Source organism: Canis lupus, chromosome 31, assembly GCF_048164855.1.
Source record: "Canis lupus baileyi chromosome 31, mCanLup2.hap1, whole genome shotgun sequence".
Lineage (NCBI taxonomy): Eukaryota > Metazoa > Chordata > Mammalia > Carnivora > Canidae > Canis > Canis lupus.
The window spans coordinates 34,044,168-34,063,063 of NC_132868.1; the positions used below are offsets into that span (position 1 = coordinate 34,044,168).

General features: G+C 38.0%; 1 protein-coding gene across 1 annotated transcript in view; it reads right to left on the bottom strand.

The window, feature by feature from the left end:
* WDR49 (WD repeat domain 49) overlaps positions 1-18,896 on the bottom strand; it is a 130,756-nt gene that overhangs the window by 63,786 nt on the left and 48,074 nt on the right. The window contains exon 7 of the mRNA XM_072808153.1: positions 7,896-8,129. Within this exon, the coding sequence (XP_072664254.1) occupies positions 7,896-8,129 (234 nt within the window). The remainder of the gene's footprint in view (positions 1-7,895; positions 8,130-18,896) is intronic.

Below are 18,896 nucleotides of genomic sequence, written 5' to 3' on the forward strand. Positions count from 1 at the left end.
ACTTTTTAAACAAAACACGGAAGGTATAGTCCCTGAAAGAAATCATTGATAAGCTGGACTTCATTTAAATAAAAAAAAATCTGCTCTGTAAAAGACATTGTCAAGAGAATGAAATGATAAGCCACAAATTGGGAGATATTATTTTCAAAAGACACATACGATGAAGCAATGTAATCCAAACATACAAAAAAAAAAACCCTTGAAATTCAACAAAAAACAACCCAATTTTAAAAAATGGGCCAAAGATGGGGCACTTGGGTGGCTCAGTGGTTGAGCATCTGCCTTCGGCTCAAGTCGTGAATCTGAGATCCTAAAATAAGAGTCCCAAAGCGGGCTCCCAGCAGACAGCATGCTTCTGCGTCTGCCTGTGTCTCTGCTTCTCTCTGTGTGTCTCTCATGAATAAATAAAATAAAATCTTTAAAAAAAAATAGTCCAAAGACCTTAACAGACACCTCACCAAAGAACATAAATGGCAAAAAAAAAAAAAAAGCATATGAAAGGATATTCCACATTATACATTATTGGGGAAATGCAAAGTAAAATAATGTGATCTATGCATCTCTCAGAACAACCTAAATCTGGGACACTGACAACACCAAATGCGATGAGGATGTAGTGCAGTAGGAACATTCGTCCATTGCTCATGTGAAAGCAGACTGGTACAGCCACTGTAGAAGGCAATTGGATTTTTTTTTAAACAAAACTAAATGTATTCTTACCATTCAATCCAGCAGTTGTGCTCCTTGATATATACCCAAAGGAGTAAAAACTTATGTCCACACAAAAGCCTATACGTGAAGGTTTATAGGTGCTTTATTCCTAATAGCCAATAATTGGAAGCAACCAAGATGTCCTTCAGGAGGTGAATGGATAAATAAATGATGGCACATCCTTACAATGGAATACCATTCGATATTTCTTTCAAATGAGCTCTCAAGCCATTAAAATATAGAAAGAAGACATAAATACATATTACTGAGTGATAAAAAACCAATCTGAAAAGCCAGTATGCTATAATGGTGGATACATGTGATTATACATTTGTCTGAACTCATTGAATGTATCACATTAAGATTGACCCTAATGTAAACTGTGGTTACATTTAGTGACAACGATATGTCAATATAGGTTCATCAACTGCAACAAATGTACCACTCTGGTAGGGGGTGTGGATAATGGGGAAGGGGATGCATGTGCGAGGACAGAGGGTATATGGGGTACTTCTGCACTTTCTACTCAATTTTGCTATAGACCTAAAAGTGCTCTTAAAAAAACCAGATTCTTAAAAAAAAAAAAAAAAATGAGACTGTGATGATGAGAGAAGCTGAGGAAAAGGTCCTCTCCTACTCTTCTGTTGGATTTCACGTGGCTTTTATGGAGAATATTTGACAATATCCATCAAGGTTACGGACATAAATACTCTCGATGAGATCATTTCAGTTCTAGGAATTGATTCTACAGGTATTCCCTCACTCATGCTAAAAGTTGTGCGCTCAAGGTTAAAAACTACTACATTATTTGTAATATAAAATGCTGAAATCAATCTAAATGTCCATAAGAGCTGTCTAATAAACTTTGGTACACCCACGTAATGGAATACTGTGCAGCTATAAAAAAGAAAGAGGATATTCTAGGTAATAAGATGATCTCTAGGCCAGATTGTTAGATAAAAAAATCAATATACAGAACAGTGTTTCTGTGCATAATGTTCTATCATTGGTGTAAAAAGCATTTAAAATAATACCAATTCTTAAGTATCAAGAATTATACACACCCATAATTTAAAAGTGAATATGCATATGTACCTCTGTATGAATAGAATAGCCCTGAAATTTTTTAAAAAAAAATCTGCTCTGCAAAAGACATTGTCTGCATTGCAGAAAGGGTGATCCTGAAAGTCATAAAACTGGTTGCCTCCAGTGATGAAAGCTGAGTAAATAGAAGCAATAAGAGGAAGTTTTCACTGTATGCCCTTTTGTCCTTTTGAGTTTTTTTTTTAAAGATTTTTATTTACTTATTCAAAAGGGACAGTAAGAGAGAATATAAGCCCAAGAAGAGGCAGAGGGAGAAGGAGAAACAGACTCTCTGCTGAGCAGATAGCCCGACACGGGCTCCATCCCAGGACCCTGGCATCATGACCAGAAAGTAAACCCTTAACCACCTGAGCCACCCAGGTGCCCCTCTTTTATCTTTTGTAACATTGAAATGCCTTATTCCTTCCAAGTTAATCACATTTAAATAAGTGTGTGCATACATGTGTGCATTGTGTATGCTTTGGAGAAGCCTTAAGACCAGGGCACCTCCCACATCTCCAACAAGTGACCAGAGCTCACGGCCTCAGGACTGACATGTAACCAAGTACAGCCTCAAGCTGACCACTGAAGAAAAGGCGTGTTAATAAAAGGAAAGCCACTTGGAGCCCAGCAAATAGGGCAGCAAGGAGAAAGTTTTCATTAGTGCTCATCCAGTTCTGTTCAAAAGAGAAACTCATTGATTTTGCCCTAAATACAAGCAGTAAAGAGGTATAATGTCTTGAAAGGTGGACACAGATTTCCCTCAAGCTTGTCCACTTCCCTTTCCCCAGATTTACAATTACCCAGGGAACTACCAACTGAATTGGTTAGATAGCTCAATTTCCCCAAAAATGGATATAGAAGAGAGGACAAGAGATGCAGCGTCACTGAAAAAATTCTAGGCCAGCCCCGTTTTTAATGAGTGGTCTGGCTTTATGTTTGCTGTGATAGTGTGAGAGTTGGTCCTCAAGAAACAGCACCACCGTGGCTAACGTGGAGAAGGTCTAGTCTTCAAAATTCCAAAATCAACATCCCATGCCGGATTATGGGAAGGAACCTCATCGATGGCCTCAGGCAGGGGTCCTGCTGGAGGCAGCCAGGCAGCCGCTGATGTGGCTCCTTATATACCATGCATATGATTAATATGTTTACTTCTAGAGATTGGGCAAAATAGTGAGGTTCTGGGAGGCAATTTGTGTATCGAATTATCTAATATGCATATATTTTAATCTAGAAATACATTCCTAAGATTTCACCCTAGAGAGATAAAGTCATGAGTCTGAATATATTTATGCACAAAAGAATTCATAATAGCAAAATTCTCATCAAGGCAAATGGATCGGTAAATTATGATACGCGTCTACAATGGGTTACTGTGCTGCTTTTTAAAAATGATGAAGTAGAGCTACATCTAAGGAAATATATTCCAATATATTATAAAATGAAAAATAAGTTTGCGGAACCATATTTATACAAAATTGTCTATGCACAGAGAGATATTTAGGAAATGCTGATGATATTTCCTCAATATTTAGTTCCTTATTTGAGCTTACTGCATTGTTTTCATGTCTTATAATAAGCACGTAGTGTTTCACAAAGATAAGTTATTTAAATAATAAAAATGGTTAATATCATTATCTGCCCAAATGTGATGATGCCTGAATGTCTAGCTTGACTATAAGTATGTCTTAGATGCAAGGCAAACTGAAACATTACCTATTTTACAGAAACACCTAAACCCACATCATTAGGATGAGAGCCCCAGTGATGACTCAGAAATTTTATCTATTCCAGTTTATATGGTACCTACAAATATATTTTTTAAAAGTTTCTTAACCTTCATGGTTTTTAATAAAAGCTTCATTTAAGAACTCTGTGCAGACAGTTCATTAAAACTGCCTCCAGGATATTGAGTTACTTTGATTCTTTCAAAATTAGGCATTCCAGGGACTCCTTCATCCTGTCCCAACTTGTTCTCCTGCTAGCTGTGAGGGCACGCATTGCCGGGTGAAGGAAAGCATGTGGTTTCTTTTAAAAGATTTTGTGGGGCTTAACATCACTTTTTTTAGATTAGGGTGCGAGGATCCACCAAAAGGCAGGAAGATAAAGAAAAGTCACAGACTGCACCAAGTTGCTTTTATACAGGGATTATATTAGGTCTCCACCGAAGCCCAAACAGAATGAAATAATAACAAAGCGTCGGCAACACGTTAAAATGACAACAACAGAAAGAGAGGTTTTCATTAAACTCAGACAAAGATAAATTCTACTCAAAAGACACCAAACCACATAACCACAGAGCAAGTGCCAGTGGACCAAAAAAGCACAGATTCCTTTTGAACATGGAATGGGAAGTGGTGATAAGTCACCAAACCTAGCAATCGAGCGTGCACTTGCTACTCAGCAGAGGCCAAAGGGTTGTAGGAAAATACAGAAGCAGAAAACAAGGATCTTGCCCTTACACCAAAAACATAGGAGGAGAGAAAAATGGGAGTTCCGTGTCTGCCTGGAAAACACCTAGAAATGTGAGCAATACTCTGAAAGGGTGGGGGGGTAAGTGTGGCTTGTCCTTGGAGACTTGGAGAGCTGAGAGGATGACAGATGAGCTCCAGGACTATTTATGAGCAGGAGCTGCAAGGGCTGAGGAGAGAAGGAGCAGGATAAACAACTACCTCATCTGAAGGGGGCATTCCTGGACAAAGCCCAATTCGGGGTCCCTGCCACCATCCTCACTCTTCCTAGTACATGCTTTCACATGATACAAGGTGCAAATGAAGGTTAAGAAGAGGGGGGGCTGGGGTGCTCAGTGGCTGAGGATCTGCCTTTGGCTCAGACTGTGATCCCAGTGTCTTGGGATCAAGTCCCACTTCAGGCTCCCCAGAGGGAGCCTGCTTCTCCCTCTGCCTGTGTCTCTGCCTCTCTCTGTGTGTCTCTCATGAATAAATAAAAAATTAAAATAAAATAAAAATTTTAAAAAGGAAGGAAGGAAGGAAGGAAGGAAGGAAGGAAGGAAGGAAGGAAGGAAGGAAGGAAATGAAGATTAAGGGATACCAAGAAGTTAATAAGAAAAAAGTGCCATAGAGCACCAACATGTAACCTGAGAGGTATGGTGGGAGGATACCCCTCCCCAGAGGGGGAGCCTGGCTGGGGCTGACTGTGGGGGAGGAAGGAGGGCTGCTTCCAAAGGCAGGCCACAGAAGGCCATGCTGGGGAGATCCGTGTTGTTACCCTTTACGTGTCTCTGCTCTCCACCTCCCACTACCACACACACACACACGCATATTTAACAGTCAATACACTGAAGCTTAGACATGACAAGCTATCTGCCCAACATCTGAACTCTGATCTAACTAACTCAGCATTTCTCAAAACTTTTGACCTTGGGATTCCTGTATGCTCTTAAAAATTATTAAGGAATCCAAACAGCTTCCATTTATGTAGGGGAGATCAAGAGAGAAAGAGAGAGAGGCCAAGACAAAGATACTATGCATCTACCACACTGGAAATTTAAACCAAGCAACTGTTAAGACACAAGCATACAAAAGCAAACATTCCTCTAGCCATTAGAGCAATGAGGTCATCAGCAGTCATGTGGCCCCTAGAAAACTCCCTGTACACTCCTGAGACCGTAAGAGCGACAAAAGAAAGCAAAAAATTAATAATATGATGAAAACAGTTTTGATCTTATAGATTCTCTGAAAGAATCTGAGTCCCCCCAGGGGTCTGAGACAACAATGTGAAAACTGCTGTTTTGACCTCAAGTCCATGCTTTATTTTTCCAAGACCAGGCCATGGTATATTCAGCGAACGACATTCACAATCTGGTTCTCGGCTCCCTTTACTGCCTCAACAACTACAACATTTGCTGAGTACTTTGAAACACCGGAAGAGGGACCCCTGGGGGGCTCAGTGGTTGAGCAGCTGTCTTCGGCTCAGGTGTGATCCTGGGGTCTGGGATCGAGTCCTGCGTTGGGCTCCCTGCATGAGGCCTGCTTCTCCCTCTGCCTGTGTCTCTGCCTCTCTCTGTGTCTCTCATGAATAAATAAATAAAACCTTTAAAAAAAAAAAAAGTACTACTTTTTTTCGAGAGTGCTCAAACCTCTTTGAGGATGCTCATGGTCTATCTTCAGTGTGGAACTGCTTCCTTCTCCCCTTAGAGGGTCCCATTCTGAGACTTCGGGGCTCCAGTCTGTCCCCCACCCCAGCCGCAGGCAGAAGTGACCACCTACCATGGACAGCTCTCTGCCCTTCTCTCTACTTCATTTCACTGGATTCCAGTTTTCCTTTGTGAGTTAGGAAGGTGTCTGCCTTCCTCCCCTTCTTTCATCCCCAGGTGTAACGGGCACCTGCCGGCGACGATCACCAAGAAGACAGCCAGGCCCTGAGTCTCCTTGAGCTCCCGGGAGGAAGAAACTAAAGTGTATGAATCTGCTTCCTCATTCCTGGCACCTGCGACTTGTTCAAAACCATTTTACTTGCTTTGTCTAATTACTCTGAAATGATCAATTATCACTGGCGGATGGCACCGTGGGTGATTTGGTTTTCTTTGTCCTTAACTGCAATATGTTTTGATAGTTATAAACGTAATACATTGTTAAAGCTTTTCTCTATAGCTTAGCCACTGATAGTTGGGGACCACTTAGGTATGAAATGAACAGCACTGTGTACCTCATATATACATATTAATGCTTTTAATTATTTATACTCTTCACAACAAAAATAAGGAGAGGTGCAAATACCCAACTTGATTGCACAGGGACCCTTCCTACATCACATACCATATGTGCACATTCTACGGTTCCCTGTCACTTGCATATACTCGCGTTGTCTTAGCCTTATCTTCGTATCCCAAATGGAAGATTCCACATCTCTGCATCCCATTTCCTGAATTCCTCGTGGAATACCACTCATCTAATGGCCAGGCGACATAGGATCTTGTCCTCTACATACATGCTGGGCTCTTTAACTGCAGACCTCAATCTGCAAAAATGTTCTCCTGGAGGTCAATACATCTTCCGGAAGCCACCAGGGAGCTGAATTAACTGGTTGCCTTCATAAAGTTCAGTAAAACATTCACAGGGGGAGCGTTCCCCCCAAATGGAATTCAAAATGGATTGTTTCATCAAGGGTTTTTATCTCCTAGAAATAGCCAGAAAGCAGAATGTTTGGAGTAGTGACATGACACACTCACTACTCATTACTAACAAAGGACTTTCCACCCCTTGCACAAAAAAAACCCCGAACTACTCATTCCTGAGTGAACGCAGAAGCTTCTGCAGAAGGGAAGGGGAAAAAATGGGTTGGAGTTACTGTTTAATTGGCCACAAACTGGATACTGGCTCTCTGCTGGGCTCCCACTGTGTGGTTACAATCAGTCCTGAAGGGATCATTGCAGCAGACCAACCTCCACCAGCGCCTCTCCCTCTATTGATGCCACACGCAGGCCCTCCTTGTCCCCTACGAAGGCATGTGGTCCGGTAGGCATCTTTGCTCCAGAGGAGCCAGGCTTCTTCATTGACATTCAGGTAGCGCTCCCGTAAGCAAAGGCTGCAAAAGTGTCATTAAAGTGGTGGGGAGACAAACAACACTCGTGCTGCATACCAAGTGGCACCACATTTAACTGAATCATTTTATTATGAATACATTCCGGGCTGCCACTGCGAGCCACTGGTGTAAAATATGCTGGCAAAATGGATCTCTGCTAATTACATTTCATGCATATTTCAGAACTTTCCACAGGGATACAGGAGGATGGTGTTCATAAAATAGAATTTTACAACCAGGTTTGCTTGCATTTGGCATCACGACCCAAACCAGCGAGTAACAAACAGAAGTTCAATTGCATTACGTTTTGTTTGTTTTAGCTGGAAGATTGTAATTCCCTATAACTGTCTGTGCTGCTGTGGTCACTGGCTGAAAACGAAATCACGCTTCAAATCCACCTGAACACACATTATTGCAGAAAAGCACACAGCTCTTCAATCATTTCTTCCCCACAATTTTTTTTTCTACATTCTTCCTCAGTTGCCTTGGATCGAATTAAGGAAATGAGCCTCTAGACACGGGGAGTTGTCAGGAGACGAACAGAAAAGCATCATTACCTGTTTCAAGACGGAATTGTAAAGAACGCAGGTGACTGCTTTCTTGTGGCTCTTCGCCCTTCTCCTGGCCTCGCTCTTCATTGCCAACAATGCGAGCTGGTTATTAAACGAGATGAAAAGCCGTCCATGGGCCTCATCAAAGTGGAAGACACATCTGAAGTCCTGGCTTTTGGGGAAAGGACAAGCTATCCTCTGGATGGACAGCTGGTGCTGAATATCCCAGAGTCTCAAAACCTGGATATAAAGTGATCAAGTCATATGAACATGTCAAGAATAATTGTAGATTTTTAGCCAAAATCGTTCTAGTTCGCTCTCAACCCCAGGCAGATAGTTGGGTCCTCCACGGTGCTATAATTGTTCATACTTTCGTCATGGCACATACTTTTTTTGTATTTCCCTTACCCATTTAAAAGTCTTCTCACTTGTAATCTTCCCCAGGGAAGGATTGTGTTTTGTCTCAATCGCCTGAAGAGTGCTGTCTCTAGCCAGTGCTCATGGTAGATGAAATAATACTCCCCCCAAATGTCCACATCCTCATCCCTGGAGTGTGTGAATCGGTTATTTTGCAGGGCAAAAGTTTGTTCCAGATGTGATACATTAAGGACTCCGAGATGGAGAGATTACCCAGGATGATACGGGTGAGTCCAACGTAATCTGAAGGGAGATCAGACTGATGGGATGTGAGAAGGACCCTATCTAGTATTGCTGGCTTTGAAGTTGGAGGAAGGGGGCCATGAGCCAATGAAGGTGGAAAAGGCAAAGAAAGGGATTTTCCCCCAGAGCTTCCAGAAAGAAGGTGCTCTGCCAACACCTTGAGTTTAGCCCAGTGAGCCCCATACTGGAATTCTAGCCTACAGAACACAGATATATCTGTGTGGTTTTAAGCCACTGGGTTTGTAGTTATTGCCACATTAGCAATCGAAAAGTAATACAATCTCTCTAATATACGTAACATCATATATTATACTCTCTATATAGTTAACATATATTACATAAACACATTCCTATATAACTACATCATATAAAAATATATTATATACATATTACATGTATACATATATATTTATGTCTGTGTGAAATAAAAAGACTTGGTATTAAGTGAAACCAAGCTCAAATAAAGTTTAGACATTAGATTCTTATTCAAACGCAGGCAATCAAGACACAAAAATGACATGCGGATGAGACAAGCACTGAAGAAAATAGGAAGAACTGCTCTGCAGGTGCACGTGTTGCCACTATCAGTCATGGTACAAAATTAACATGGGCCCGCGAGGGAGAGCCAAATCCAGACAGTGCGAAATCCCTCCAAAGATGCTAGGGGCAAGCTCTAGGCTAGATGTTTTGAGTTCTAATCTTGGTTCTGTCCCTTACCATAGGGCAATCTCTAGCGAGTTTGTCTCTCTGAGGTTTTGATGTAGTATCTATTCCATCCAGCACTATGAAGACTGAACCAGACCCCATGTCAAGCATGTAGCATGATGACCAGCATGCAATAACTGTTCAATAAATATTTTTATTATTAAATGCATTCTATTATTTTTTCATTGCCCAAATATTAAGACCTAAGAGCAGAAGAGGTTCTTTCAAATAAACTAGTCTATCTTATCCAATGTAAGAATTATTTCTCAATTATCTATAAAAAGTAGTCCCTGATTAAATGAGCATTTATTAGTCTAGAAGGCAGACTGCCCTGTAGTTCTTACTGTATTTTAAATCATACACTCTTTTGGAAAAATAAAATATTCCAAAATGATGGTCTACCCCCTCTTCCTAAATGTGTACACACACACACACACACACACACACACACATGATTTTCTATGTAATTTCTTTGGGTACATAGACACAGCTCTCATACATATGTGCAGATCTTGGGAATGCACAAGATAGAAATCCCTATGGTAATTAAGTATGGCTAGCCAAAGACATATTCTTCTGCCTTTTGGTTCTACTCTCTTTTCCTCTTCTTCTACCTCTGGTCCAGGGTAAATGATCCCAGTTCCTTCATCTCACCATCAGAACTCACTCCACCATGGCAAGCTCTCAATTCTCTCACTCTGTTTGCATGTTCTCTCCAGGGGAGGATCATCTTTCAAGTGTTTCTTACTTTTAAAACCATAGTTGGATATGTCCATGGTCTAAAATCCAATAGTCAAAAAAATAAAAAATAAAAAAATAAAAAATAAATAAAATAAAATCCAATAGTCCTGGAGGGCTCCATTCTCAACCCACCCCTCTCAATCCCAAGCTCTACTCCTCAGAGACAGCCTTTTTTTAATTATTTTTATTTATTTGGAGACAGCCTTCTTTAACCTTCCTGAGTTATAGGTTTCTCCATAACATCAAATAATAGCAGTGTGTGTACGTGTGTATGTGTGTATGTACATGTGTACATATTGCCACATTAGCAATTGAAAAGTAATACAATCTCTCTAATATACATAACATATACATTGATCAAATGATTCTCTTCTTTGAAAGAAAAGAGGTTACTTACATTTTTTTCTCCCTTTTTATTCCTCTCAATCTAAACTTTTTTTTATAGGCCTATTAGTTGTGATACGTTACAATAAAATACTTATACACTAATTACTGCATTATCAATTTATTTTTTATTTTTTTTTTTTTTGCATTATCAATTTAAAACAATATCTTCCTACTCATCAAAATGTAAGATGAACACTTGAAGGTCCTCAAGGACCCATGTTAAGCATGGTGCTCAGAATGGGTCAATATTTCGGGTGTATTCTAACCATTGTTAGGGGTTCTATGACTTCTTCAAACCACTTATTTTTTGCATTATGATTAAGTCACTCCATCATGAATTTTGCTTACCTTGAGGTTCCAACTGTGCAAAACTCTAAATCTTAATCCTGTGAACAAATAATCAAGCCAGATGTCTACCATCCTACCTTCAAAAATGCCATAATTAAACCAAGACTAGGATTTTTTTCTACTTTTGATTCAAAAGTAGACAAAGTATGACAATATAATTTTGAATCCTAATTCAATGATATTGACGGTTCCTTCCTGATTTGTCCACATATCTCATGAGACATAGTAGAGTTTCAATAACTATTTTGGGAATTTGTTGAAGACTGTGGCTCACATAATGACTATGTCTTTATCTAGCTCATTGATAGAGCTCAATAGCTATGATAAAGTCCAAGAATACAGAACTCCAGAAAAATGTGCCTCACTTCTACATGGTTAATCACCCAATTGCAGATATCAAACAATCCACAATGACACTTAATGAAACTTTTTCAAACATCTTGTAGAAATAATTATGTTTGATGTTTAGGATAACCTCTCCATCTACAACAATTATAACAAACTTAAAATGACCTAGTCGACCCCTGCCAGTAAACAGCATTACCAATCCTTCTAACCCCAAGAATATATACCCATGAAGTAAACTGGGGTGTTTTTGGCAAGAATTTTTTATGGAAGAACTTATTCTGGTTCTTAAACATTACTAAATTGTTTTTACTTAAAACATTTTAGAAAGTCTCCAGAATATGTTATCCTCAAAAATATAAATTCTGTAAGAGCCAAGTCTTGCAAATATTTTTCAATTGTCCCAAATAAAAATAGAATTAATAAACTTTTTTGGAATGTTAAAGCCACAGGATTAGATACATCTAAATCATTTTCAAACACTCATATTGCTTATAATAGCCATACTCGCATTGTTCAGAATCCTGTCTTGTTTAGTATGCACTCCCTTCTAAAAGGTAGAAACTAACTTCATGTCAGAATAATAATCTGAGACATATTGAATATAGATTAATAATAACTTAATAGTATTAGTGGACCATAATTTCCACAGAATCATTTTCTACTGTATAGTTCAAATAATTTATGTTGCCTTTAATATTTCATTGACATATAGCCACATAAATTAAACGAAAAATTAAAAATAGATGAGCAATAACCACTAGTCTATGATAGGTTAGTTCTTGCTATTAGCAATTAAAACTAGAAATAGGTTTTTATCAAAATGTGCATAATCATTACTTTTTCTTAAAAGTATGTTCTATTGTTCTGCTTTCCCTTATTCCTTCGAAGAACCCTTAACCTTCTCTTAATTAACAATCCCTCATCCCAGTAAGTCCCCTTCTGTCTTTAATTCTCTAATTTTCCTCTCTGATGAGCATCAAAGCAACATGGAGAAATTAACATCAATGCACAGAACGGTGTTCCGGCATTTGCCTAGAAATCATATCACGGTATGTGACCTCCCATATGTTTTTCAATTTTTTCAATACTACCACATTCTATATGAGTGGTTCTTAACCCTGACATTAGAAACACCTCTGGTGCCTTAGAAATCACCTGTTTGGGCCTTTTTGCCAGGCCTATTAAATCAGAATCTTTAATGGGGCTCAGGCATTAGTATTTTTTTTTTTTTATCTCCCAAGCATTTCCTTTGCGTTGTACCTTGACTTCTCTACATGGTTTTAAGGTCAATGCTAATATCCTTGAACAAGAATTCTCTCTCTCAGCTTAATCAGTAATATCGTGTGGCTTAGCTGTAAACCGGGTAACTGTATTCCCCTTCTTTCTTAATCAGTCTTTATCCTTTTAATCGTGGAAAATATCTCACATTAATTCAGTTTTATTAATCAAGTCCTTTGAGAAAATGTAACTTAAATATCTAGTTAGTATTTGAGAAGCATGAGTTCTTCTCTTTTATGTTTAAGTTGACTTCTGGGATAGAATTAGGCCACAGTTCAGAGAGAAGTATATATTTAATAACAATTTTCATCTAGATTTCCTAGAGAAGTTTTCTTTCTTCTTAATAGAAAAAATAAATTGACGAACATCTAAGCTTAAAAATCACAACTGAACAATTGACACTTTTTAATTTATTATCTTCCACAAATTTTGATCTAAACTGTATGCTCTGTTTTCATCATGATACCTGAGAATTTGTGATGTCTATCCACGCTCAGCCTTCCTAAGTCTAGTTCTTGAAATGGCATGTTTGGGGGCGTTCTTTTTTCTTTTGTTTTAAGATTTTATTTATTCATGAGAGACACACAGAGAGAAGCAGAGACACAGGCAGAGGGAGAACCAAACTCCTTGCAGAGAGCCCCATATGGGACTCGATCCCAGGACCCCAGGACACGACTTGAGCCGAAGGCAGACGCTCAACCACTGAACCACCCAGGTGCCCCTGTTTAGGGTTTTCTATTTCATCAGCATTTTTATATTAGGAGGAATAAGTACCTAAGCGTATGATTTAATATCAAGACAAGATTTAGCTATTCACATGATGATGAGGACAGATATTTTTGTTTAATCTTTACCTTGTTCTATCTGCTAGCTATTTAATAATGCAGGATTATTCATATACATAAGAACTAAAAATCAATGGCCTGAGACCAGACACCTGGATCCTCATTTCAAAATTACTCAGATCTGTCAGCCTAGGTATGTGATTTTACCTGCCCACTTCCTCACCTTTCTCCGAAAGGGACGCCTGCCAGTTCTGCAATTCGGTCAATCCTGTCTCGAATGTACAGAAGTTACTCAACCCATCATCTATAGATTCTAAAACAACAGACAAACTTAATAAGGTGCACTGTGAAGCCTGGACTAAAGAAATTTAGGACACCACTGTGTTTGCAGTCGAATTTTGCTGAAGAATTTTTTCCTGCTCCTTCAAGAGATAGAATCATTTCACATAGAAATAGAAAAATGTACTGAACAATAAGAAAATAAATACATAAAACTGGCTTTTGTCCTATAAGTATATTTGTAAACAAGTAACTTCATGGATGGGTGGGTACATGGATAGATATGTGGATAAAGAAACTGCTTTCAGTGCACTTTTTAAAACCAACTCATCATTATTTACATATTGGCAACATGTCCAAGTTTCATTCAAAGTAGGAGGGAAAAAAAGATTCATGATGTCCTAATAATGATATAAAAGTAAGGGAAAAGTAGAAAATAGATTCAGATGACTATCAAAGTGAGACCTGTTTGGTTCCATCAAACATTTACTACTAACTCCTACCATCCTGTAACAGCCAGATATAAAATGAAATAAAAGAGAGAGGAAGTATATATCACTGGGGGATTTTGAGGACAGCAGTGAAGCAGCTTCAGCTCGCTGGGGTAATCCACAAAAATGGATAGCCTACTTGCAGATGATAGGATAACGGGAACTGATGGAACTGGGTCTCCTGAATACTCCTTCATGTATTAACAAGTCTATTTATTTAGAATTTAAGCCCTTGGATAATCCACAACAGCATCATCAGTGAATGCTTAAAGGCAATTTTGTTTGATACGATATATGCAAGCAAAAGTATTCTGCTATATAGCTCAGATAATGTTTTTATCATAAAGTCATAGAACAAAGCTTCCTTTTAAAAAGTATTTTTACCAATTCTTTTTTCTAGAACTGTAGTCAAACCTAAAATGTTGGCTGGAAATTAAAATCTTCTCTTGTGCTAAACGTCTTTAAATTGTTACCATAACCATATTCTTCTCTCCCTGTTTGCTTTTTATATTCTTTTCAACAAGAATTAGAGAAGCTAAATGGCTCTAAGACTCAGATTTCTATTGTCTGTATATCACTGACCTTGAAAAATTCAAAACATTTTCTAACACTATGAATCGTTCTGCAAAAATCTCATTGATGCCCTCATTCAAGTATAACAAATTTCAGTATAATAAACTCAAGTTTAATAGACTTAATTAATACCAACATTTTACTTCAGGTGCTTTCGTTTTTCAGAACAAAAGTTTACTTGGGAAATCAAAAACATTTCTATTAAACCGATTTTTTTGCCATTATCATTACTCACCAAACACTGAAAAACTTAACAGAATTTGTCTTAGTCTTCATAAAACTTTTTCTAATTTTGCTTTTCAAAGATCACCATTCCTATTTTATTTTACAAAGTAAATGGAAAAACTTTGTTTCTTTCTTTTCTTTCTTTCTTTCTTTCTTTCTTTTTCTTTCTTTCCACTTGAGATTTATACTAATCACAGCTTTGAAGGAAATAAGTGGAAACCAGCTAGAACAAGGAAATTCTGGTTCAAGTACCATTGCAGACTAGGTTTTCATAGGGAGCCTTTCTGCTTTAAAGAAACACAACTTTGGGGATGCCTGGGTGGCTCAGCGGTTTGGTGCTGCCTTCAGCCCAGGGTGTGATCCTGGAGACCCGGAATCGAGTCCCACATCGGGCTTCCTGCACGGAGCCTGCTTCTCCCTCTGCCTGTGTCTCTGCCTGTCTCTCTCTCTCTCTCTCTCTCTCTCTCTCTCTCTGTGTGTGTGTGTGTGTGTGTGTGTGACTATCATAAATAAATAAAAAAATTAAAAAAAAATAAAGAAACACAACTTTGAATAAAACATAATTTCTGCTGCCTTGCTGGGTCTTCAGAGAGTGGGGACAATCTCCACAGGTAAAAAAAAAAAAAAAAAAAAAAGCAGGAAGAAGAAAAAACTTAAAATGGAAACAGTGAACAGTAGGCATAAATGAAAAGACTACAACCAGGAGCCTAAGCCTTGGACCATCAGCAAGATGCAGTTACTGGGCAAGAGAAAAGAATAGTCGCCTCAGGACAGCAGTTTCCCTCACGTTTACTTTCAGAAACAGACAAAAATCTCTGAAGGAAAGCATCTTCGGTTTAGTTCCTCAGAATATCTATGGTTTAGCAACAGCGAAAAATGAGGTAACAATAAAAGATAAACAACATAAAAAGGAAACAAGTCACCATGAAAGAGAGCCCCCAGAGGAGCAAATATTTGAGTTAGTTACCTAAGGACTCCAAATATTGCAATTATTAGATAAGGAACAGATAATAATGAAATTGAAACTAAAGAGCCCAAAGTCAAAATCTCTAAAATGAGCAAGCATTAAAAGACTATCCCAAATTACCAGGCAGTTAAAAAAATGTTTTAGAAAAAAACTGTATTAAAAATAAAAACTCTTGAATGGGTTATATAGAAAGTAAAGCCTCCCATTAGAAACACTCACATTAAAGTCAAGAATATGATAAGGTATCTTCTAAAATAAAAAGTAGGGAAAACCTAAACATAGGATGGGAAAGAAATTTGTGCATGAAATTTTTCTAAAAGACAGCTAAAAGAATGAATAAATGAAGAAATACAGGGTGTGGTTCCTCAGTATTTTAAAGATGTCAAATATCATCATAGTCAATGAAATTTCAACCTAAATACTAATATGTTCTTTTTATGAAACATGAATATTGATCCTAAAATTTACTCGGAAGGATAAAATGCAGAAGATAGTTAAAATTGAAAAAAGGAAAACAAAAATTAGAAAATGCCCTACCATGTATCAAAATATACAATAAAGTTATGCAAGTTAAATGGTGTATTATGTAGGAAAAGACAAGTAGACTGATGGAAAGAAAGCACCCAGAAACAAATTCATACACACACACACACACACACACACGTGTGTGTGTATATATATGGTAATTCAAATGGTGATAACAATGGCATTTCAAAACAGTGAGAGACAAATCATCCAAAAAATAATCTTGGATATCCATTTGTAGAAAAAACACAAAATACACTGCAATGGTAGATGCAAACTATCTTCAACAACAGAAAAACTATTAGAAATAAAGGAGAATAATTTTATAAATATGAAGTATGGAAGACATTCCTAAGCTAGACACAAAATCTATAGCCATAAAGAAAACCATTTCTTAGACTCAAATGCATAAAAATTTAAAACTTTTGAATGAGAAAAAGAATATAAACAAAGTTAAAGGTATATACTTTAAACAAGTAAAATATTTGCATCTATAATAAAAGATAATCAAAATATATTCAAACTACTACGAATCAATAAGAAAAAGACAGAGTTAATAAGATAAAGGGCATGGGATGCCTGGGTGGCTCAGCGGTTAAACGTCTGCCTTAGGCTCAGGAAGAGATCCTAGAGTCCAGGGATGGAGTTCCGCATTGGGCTCCCTGCTTGAACCTGCTTCTCCTCCCTCTGCCTGTGTCTCTGTCTCTCTCTGTGTCTCTCATGAATAAATAAATAAGTCTTTTAAAAAATAAAAGATAAAGGACATGATTCAATAATGCACAAAGAATAAGTGAATATAAATAAATCTGAGAAAAAAACTCATCCTAATTTTTTGTCCATAAGATTAACAAAAATAATGAGCACATTAAAGTATCCATTATTGACAAGACTGTGGAGAAACAGGCACCTTTACACACCTCTAATGAGTATACCAACGTGTATAGTGTTTCTAGATCTAAATCAGCAATGACTAAAAAGGTCCTTTAAGAAGTAAATCCCTGTTGACCTAATAGCATCACTTCTAGGAACTTATCTCTAAGAATTTATGACAAAGAAATTAACACATGAGATCTTAAAGATGTGTGTGTGTGTGTGTGTGTGAGAGAGAGAAAGATGATTTATAAAGAAAAAATAGATATATCTTTTATAATCAACAGGTGATTAATCATTAAGTTATACCTATCCATACTATGAATTACTGTGCAGCAGGTAAAAACTCAGGTCTATGTGACATCACAAAGAAACATCTCCAGGAGCTATTATTTAGGTAAAACCAAGTTGCAGAAAAGTATACCTTGTGTGTTACCACTTACATAAAAACTAAACTAATAATAAATACTACCTTGTATTGGGATACATACATAGGATGGTCCATATAATGTATTGTAATATAATATGTTATTATATACATATATTATATAATCAGTTGACCCTTGAACAACATGGCCTTGAACTGTGCTGGGCCACTTACATGTGAATATTTTTATAAATACAGTACTATATATGTATTTTCTCTTCCTTATGATTTTCTTCGCATTGTCTTTTTTCCACCTCACTTTATTTTTTTTTTAATTTTTTTTTTTAAATTTATGATAGTCACACAGAGAGAGAGAGAGAGGCAGAGACATAGGCAGAGGGAGAAGCAGGCTCCATGCACCGGGAGCCCGACGTGGGATTCAATCCCGGGTCTTCAGGATCGCGCCCTGGGCCAAAGGCAGGCACCAAACTGCTGTGCCACCCAGGGATCCCTCCACCTCACTTTATTGTAAGAATTAGTATATAATACAGAAAATATACAAAATATGTGTTAACCAACTATTTATGTTATCAATAAGGCTCCTAGTCAACAGTAGGCTATTGAAAGTTAAATCTCTGAAGAGTGAAAAATTATACATGACTTTTCGACTGTGTGCCCCTAACCCCCATGTTATTCAAGGGTCAACTGTATATTACAATAAAAATTGTGGGGGATCCCTGGGTGGCGCAGCGGTTTGGCGCCTGCCTTTGGCCCAGGGCGCGATCCTGGAGACCCGGGATCGAATCCCACGTCGGGCTCCCGGTGCATGGAGCCTGCTTCTCCCTCTGCCTGTGTCTCTGCCTCTCTCTCTCTGTGACTATCATAAAGAAATAAAAATTAAAAAAAAAATTGTGAGACAATATTCATAAGCATTAACCATCACTATGTCTTGGGAGAGGAATTGATTTGAAGGGGAAGTGAACAAAAGGAATATTCACCTTTTTGAACTACATGCTTCCTCATTTGCAACTTTTATGGAAGGGCATTAACCCATTTATTTGTGTAGTTTAAACAAAATGAAAATGACTTTGTTTCTGGATGATGAGCAGGAATTTGAGGAGGAAGTGTCTGCAGAAAGAAAGGGAGGACAAAGAGGTAAGATGTAGTCACCATAGGAAAGTCTCCCTTTGTTTTTTCCTTACCAACTTTGGGGCTACAATGTAGCAATCAGGCTCTGGGGAAAAAACAGAACCTTCAATGAAGGATCAAGGTACAAAGTGATCTGATTCTGGTGGACAAATCAGGGTGAACAGCCTGGAAGAGAAGAGTTAGGAGCGATTGAAGAGCCTAATCAGGCTCACCGGTTACAATGTCATCCTCAGCAGAAAGATCTCCCAAAGGCTTTGAAATTCCTTTTGCTCCCCATGGTAATTCCTCCTCCAAATCTGCAAGTTATTG